At 40.6% G+C, this 7,424-nt stretch overlaps 1 protein-coding gene across 2 annotated transcripts in view; it reads right to left on the minus strand.

Moving 5' to 3' along the window:
* LOC308094639 (cyclic AMP-responsive element-binding protein 5-like) overlaps nt 1–1,785 on the minus strand; it is a 26,864-nt gene extending 25,079 nt beyond the window's left edge. The window contains exon 1 of one of the 2 annotated variants that reach the window (XM_080441410.1): nt 1,718–1,785. Coding sequence is in view for 1 of the 2 variants with exons in the window: in XM_080441409.1 (XP_080297535.1) it covers nt 1,124–1,140 (17 nt within the window). In the remaining variant the exon portion in view is untranslated. Of the gene's footprint in view, nt 1–1,123; nt 1,372–1,717 lie in introns of those variants that run through there. The other variant, XM_080441409.1, reaches the window with a different exon arrangement.
* Nucleotides 1,786–7,424: the final 5,639 nt, after the last annotated feature.

The following is a 7,424-nucleotide window of genomic DNA, read 5'->3' on the forward strand; positions in this document are numbered from 1 at the left end:
GTGTAGACCAGTGTTCCTCAAAGTGGGGTTCAGGGACCATCTCTGGGTTCCTTGAGGGGGTTCCAAATGGACCTTTTAGCCTACAGGTCTGTAACTGAGATACAGAGTTATGGGGTCCTTTAGATTAAAAAGTTTGAGAACCACCACTGCTGTATGGACAGAGATAGAGAGTAAAAAGACAATGAGCCAGTAAACCATTTAGTAAGCCATGGTGGTTCTCAACCTGTGGGTCGGGACCCCCAATGATTTAGGGGGGGTCCCCAGATGACAGTGAAGTGACAATTTAAGGACTTAAAAAAAAAGAAATAAATACAATAAAAAGACCATTACTGCCTGCATCAAAAGTAATCAACAAACTGTACTATACAAACTGGTCAAACATTCGACAAATTGTCAAATAATATAAGAAATAGACAAAACGACAAGACAATCTACAAGCTCACAACGCCTTGCGTTTGCAAGACGTTGTGAGCTTGTAGATCTGCTATTTTCACTATATTTACCGGTAGAACCGAGTCAAACTAAATTGGTTGCCTCAACTCCTACAATTCCAAGTGCATATCAGGGTGGGGGTCCCCAGTTCACTTCAAATATGATTATTTTGGGGGGTCACGGCCTGAACAGGTTGAAATTGAACAACTGCAGTAAGCTACCATCAGGTTTTGTTATCAAGTTGTTTCCCTCCAAAAACAATAAGGTTTAAGTGAGTGGGGGGTGTTCTGTGAGTCTCCTCATCAGAAGCATTAGTCCCAGATAAGCCCACTCAGCACATTTCCCTGCGAAACCTTCTGTCAAAGTGCTTACATCAACCAACCGGCCTGCAGAATGACGTCAGCTTATAATACATAAATCCGACCAGGAACGTTGCCAATAAATACAAGGCTGATTAATTCTAACGGCATCCATCCATCGGCGTTGAAAAGTTAGAATATAGGGCGCCAAATGCTGCGCCTGGACTATAATGTCACCTGTCTGTCATCATGATCATCATTTAGTCATAACCTCAGTCAAGTGTGGAGGTTATGACTGTGATGATCATGAAAGACAGGTGAAAAGTGCACAGCTGGGCTATCTCTCGCTCTCAAACACACAAACACACGCACACAAAGTTGTAAAAAATCACCTGTAGGCATGGGCCATCCAAATTATCCAAATATCCGAAGTTCAAAGTCAGTCTCCTGTCACTTCAGTCAGCTCCCATTATCTTTGGCCGGTGATTGTCAGAGCTATTGGACCTTGTTCAAATAACGAACCGAAGTCGAGTCGAGGCTGACAAACCGAATGATTACGATCAGACGACAGACGCAGATCAGACCCCCGCGGATCACAATAAGAACATGACCCGGTTCGTAGCCTCCGCCATAACCATAAGCAACCTGTTCAGCTCATAAACAGCCCGATCAGACACACAGTATACAGTCACACCCCCCAAATAGACACACACGCAGTCAACTGGTCCGCCGGCTGATGAGAGAGAGAGAGAGAGAGAGAGAGAGAGAGAGAGAGAGAGAGAGAGAGAGAGAGAGAGAGAGAGAGAGAGAGAGCCTAAACGGGACAGCGCCGGTCCCCGACCCCGTTAACTTTTCTTCGGCAGCCCTTTTTCACACAAGCACAGTGTCCCAAAAAAAAATCCGACAATCCGTGGTTTAAATGCCGACCACAGCTCAGTTACTTTTGTGAATGAAAGTTTATAGTTGCGATCAAAGCTTTTACCTACCCCACCACAAGTGCAAGAAGAAGACAAACGGCCAGTGATCAGCGGAGGAGAGAGCAGTAGAAACCACGTTGGAACTGAGGCGAGATTACAATACATTCTATTTACAGCAGCATTACATCACCCCCAGGGTGACGTCACGTGGGATTCCTGAACTTCTAAATCATTGCGGTCCCGTTTGGAGAGAGGAGAGAGAGGGGGGGCGGGGCTAATGATACGGGACCGGGACAGTATGATCAGTGTTGCCATGTCTGGTTATTATAAGCGACTTTGTTGGGCTTGTTTTTCTGTGAAATTGCTTGTAAATATTGGTTAGTTTAAGTTGCGGGTTGTGTTTTTTTGGGGGGGGGGGGCTTGTTGATTAATTGAATGATTGATTGATTGATTGATTGATTGATTGATTGAATACTTTATTAACAGTTTGCCAAAAAAAAGTACAGTTCTATACAAAGGGATGCTAAAAAGGCTTTCTTGGGTTTAAAATCCTTTTAGCAGACCTTGTATTGAACTGTACTTTCCTGTGCTTTTTTTTTTGCAAACTGCAAATAAAGTATTCAATCAATCAATCAATCAAAGCTTGTTTCCATTGGGGTCCTGTGCATTCAATTAATCGAAACATTAGATGACAAACAATAATATACAATACTATGTAAAAACATCATATAAACGAGTAGCTAATTAAAATAAAAAATGTACAGTAAACAGTTTGGGGGGCGGGAGGGGTGATAGGTTTGGACCTTTTTACAAGGGCCAGTTCAGAATTACAGCCATGTGCACCTTCTAAGGTGTTGTTAGTTGCTTATTTGGGCTTGTTTCTTTCTTTCTTTTTAAACCAGTGTTTCTCAAACATTTTCATGTTAAGGACCCCCAAATTAATATGTATTTGTCTGCGGACCCCCATCTGAAAATATGTTATGCCAGGGACGCCATACATGATTTGTGTTGTTAAAATGTTTCAAAAATGTTCCTAATTTTTTCAAAATGTCTTTTTTCAAAATAGCAGATCTACAGGCAACGTGACGCGTTGTGAGCTTGTAGATCGGCTATTTTCAAATAGCCAATGTAATATGTTTAAAGGGCGAAGGGCGAGCTTCTTAATTTGAGCTTGTTTTCATAGACCTGGTTGGTTGCTTATTTCTCTCACAAAACCTGGCAACACTGGACAGTATATGGGGGGACATCGGGGAAAAGAGACGTGGTGGTGGACGGTGGACAGAACCTGCAGTGATCTTGTGGTTCTGTCTGTGGAACGAGTCCGACAGACAAGAAAACAAGATAGCCCTACCATTCTACCACCGGGGCAGATCATGACGGGATATATTTCAGACCGGATAATGGAGGGAGTAGACAGGGGGGGGGGGAAAGAGTTTTGTACCCCTATAGATGTCCTAGAACAGGACGTCCCATCAAGTAGCCTACCTAAAGTCCATATGACAGGAAATCTCCCTTTCTTCCTTTTGGTTTTTTCTTGCAAAATGTTTTGCCTTTTTAACTTTCTCTCCTAATAAAGTTGTTTATTTTGTTTTGTTTGTAAAGCGACTTTGGGTGCTATGAGAAAACCGCAATTATTTTATTATTATCATTATTATTATAGAAATAGCTTAACGTAAGATTTTATAAACTTTTGTGAGCCATAAACAAGTCTTTCTAAAGTATGGACCAGAAAAAGAAAACGTCTATGGGCTATTTGCATGGACTATACAAATAACGCAATAGACTGACATCAGATATCTGTAACATAATCTGTTAAAGGCTTTTACAGATTATGTTACAGATATCTTATGTCATATCTTATGATAATTTCTATCTTTTGATGATGCTTTTACTAAAAGCATCATCATAAGAGAGAAATTGTCATTATTAGCCTATAACTATTATTAATAATAACAATAACAATAATAATAACAATTGGTATTATTACTATTATTAGTGGTAGCACTACTATAGTAGTAGTAGAAGGCCTATATACTATGCCACTATAGTAGTAGTAGTAGCAGCATCAATAATAATAATAATATAATGATGATAATATTATTATATTAATAATAATAATAATAATAATAATAATAATAGAATGATGATAATATTATTATTAATGATAATAATAATAATATTGTATTCTCAAATTAACATTACTTAACATCATCAGCTTGTGACCTACTTGAGAGAAAAAAAAATCTATCAAGGGATAATTGCTGCTGTGGTATGTTAGGTGGTATGTTAGGTGGAACTCATTCACCTGTGCTGTGCAGCTGTTAAATTGATGGGCTAGAGCGGCTCTGGCTCAGTGTACATAGCTGAACATGACACACGACAGAAGTGTGTCAGCTCTTAACAGAAGGTGAGCTGAGCATGCAGACAGAGCTTTCCAGCAAATGCTGACCTTTTATTGTTGTAATAATATGAGTCATTTGATTCAAATTGTTTTGATTAGATTGTCCTGACAATAACTAATTGAAATGCCTGCCAATGGCTATTATTGATTTATTATTGATCAATACTATTGATATTATTGATCATATTATTAGACACATTAAGAAAAAAACTTTTTTTTAAAACTATATTTTAATCTCAATGTGTCTAATGATATGATCAATAAACAATCGCCATTAGCAGGCATTTCAAAAGTTTACATTAACTGCAAATAAAAATTACATAACATTGGCCATGGAAAATAATAGGAGGAATTGTGGTATATAATCTCTGCTTTGAACTTGAACTGAAGTAGGCCGATATTATGCCTGCCGTATTTGGTCAGACTTTCCTGTGCTCTGGCAATGGTGGCTGAACAGAGGAATCTGGTTTGTTGTGGTTCGAGTGTGAAACTAGACCAAACCCCACTGACTCATCTTCAACCAATCACCAGAGGCAGGCAAATTCTGGTGTCCGTGGCAACAGGAAAAAACAGGAAGTTGTGATGATGTCATCACAACATTAGCTCTTCCCCATATGGGTCCCATTCATTCAGTCTCTTCTCAGTAAAATGCAGTGTTTGAATGGTCACAGACCACAGACCTATGTGACTTGTTTGTATTGAGGAAGACGAAAGTTAAGGGTATGTGTGTACAATATTATTCACATGTTTATCTGTGATAAGTCTAAATGTAAACTATAACTGGACTGTTGACACTACAGCCACGTCCATAGCTCACCAGTTGTTACCAGCCATTGCAGTCTGACATTTTCACAGTGGCTCAGATTTTTCGTGCTTTTTTGGAACCTTCAGTGTTTTTCTAGTACCCGCTCTGGGCCTGATGTCACTCTGCTGTAAGTTCACACAAACACACTCACCTCGTTTGTGTCACATGAGGCCTCGCAATGGATAAATCACATGATAAAACTGCTCTTGTTTTTCAGTGTGTGTGTGTGTGTGTGTGTGTGTGTGTGTGTGTGTGTGTGTGTGTGTGTGTGTGTGTGTGTGTGTGTGTGTGTGTGTGTGTGTGTGTGTGTGTGTGTGTGTACGTGTGTGTGTGTGTGTGTGTGTGTGTGTGTGTGTGTGTGTGTGTGTGTGTGTGTGTGTGTGTGTGTGTGTGTGTGTGTGTGTGTGTGTGTGTGTGTGAGCACACACACACACACAGCCCCTAACACACACGCGCACACACACACACACACACACACACACACACACACACACACACACACACACACACACACACACACACACACACACACACACACACACACACACACACACACAGGTTTCGTGAATTCATATCAAAGCAAACTATTTCAAATCAAATCAATAGATGTCATAGGCGACTTATGTTAGATGACTGATGTCAGAGGTGGGCCACATGATGTCCAAGATCCACATTAGAGCCTAGTCAGAGATCCACATTAGAGCCTAGTGGGAGATCCACATTGGAACCATGCCGTTCCTTTGCAGAATCCATGGTTATATTTACTTCCAGGCACTGTCGTGTTGTTGGGCTGATTGATTGAATACTTTATTAACAGTTTGCAAACAGTACAGTGGTATGATTATACAGTGATGCTAAAAGGATAACACAAACAGCCCTAAGGGCTTGTTTCCATTACGGTCCTATGTATTCAATTCATCAAGACATTTAAAGACATACAATAACATACAAGAAATCGTAGAAATAAACGTATTATGTACAGAAACCTATTGGGGGGGGGGGTCATTTCTGGTGTCAAGCTTAGAGGTGGTTGAATGTGGTCAGAGTGTCTACCCTGCATCTAGAAAGGTCACAGGTTTGATAGCCACCACAAGCCATCACGTACGTATAATTGATCTTAGAATCTATCTATACTGAAGTACATCTCAGTTGTGCCTCAGTCGCTGAAGCTATATGCCCCTACTGGTGGGATGCTGTCCACAAGCAAAAGATCCATGAAACCTATCCAGGATAATCAGATTATCCATACTACTTTGAAATGTATCCTGCAGGGTAATCTGGTCCGCCATCCGCAGACTTGGCCTATTAGATCAGATGATGTCATGTACCATAAACCCCTACCACTCCAAGTCTGTCTCTCTCCCTTTAAACAACAGATGCTAGCATTTCTCATTTACGTAAGGGTGTTACGAACTGCGTCACTGACAGTTCTGGTGCAACATGTGTGTGTAATGAGTGTGTTTGTGTCGAGTGTGTGCACGCACGTTAGTGTGTAAGAAAGAACATCTGTGTTAGAATGACGTCATGAATTTCTACAGTATACATGTGTATTAAGAACAGGGGATGTTTGTGATGTGTGTCTGTGTGTGTGTGTGTGTGTGTGTGTGTACACATACATGTTTCTCCTCTCTTTATTGTCTCAGTGTGTAGAGTAATCTTTTCTTGTTGTAGGCGAATCCTTACTTGTTGCAGTGTGTGTTTTTGAAGTGTGTGTGTCGATGTGTTTCCGCATGCTTGGGTGGGTAAAGGGGAGCTGGAAAAAGAGAGGGTGACGTTGCTGTCGAGCAGAAACCTCTTATCTCCAAATTCTCCATAATTCAAGTTTTTATGTTTTTTCACTGATTAATGCCCTAGTTAGTCGTACAAGAGTGTCACACAAAGGGAGTGAAAATGCAATATCTACAAGTTCACAATGCGTTGTGAACTCGTAGGTCTGCTATTTTCACTATTTTAAAATGTTTTCTTAAATAATCCTTCAAAAGGAACGGTTTTGGACATACAAGGTTTCCATCCGACAGCAACGGTTGTGTTCCCTGGTCCATTGAGGTTGTTTGCTGAAGTTACTTGCTGGCCAGTGGTTTATGACAGCCATTTTAACGCTCGATTAACAACTCAGACACAAGCCAACTGGACCCTGGTTAGCCAACCACAGTGATTTAGAGACATTCTCCTCTCTCTCCGGGAGCTACACACACACACACACACAGTGCTGTGGGCTGGGTCCGGCAGACGACTGAGTCATAATTTAGTAAAAGATTACTCAGTCAACTTTAAAGGTGTATTTGATGTAATTGTCAATGGGTTATGTGACAGCTATATAAATATTGTTACATACATGTAACACACACGCGCACACACACGACCCACCCCCCCCCCCCCCCACACACACACACACACACACACACACACACACACACACACACACACACAGATGTGCTGCTGTAATAACTAGCAGGTTCTGGAATACATTAGCCTTAGTTGTTGGAATTTTAAAAAGTGCAAACGAATGTTAAAATAGGGATTTTTAACCAGTTTAATTAATATATATATACATATATATATATATATAT

This window comes from Gymnoscopelus braueri (genome assembly GCF_963280865.1).
Source record: "Gymnoscopelus braueri genome assembly, chromosome: 11".
Lineage (NCBI taxonomy): Eukaryota > Metazoa > Chordata > Actinopteri > Myctophiformes > Myctophidae > Gymnoscopelus > Gymnoscopelus braueri.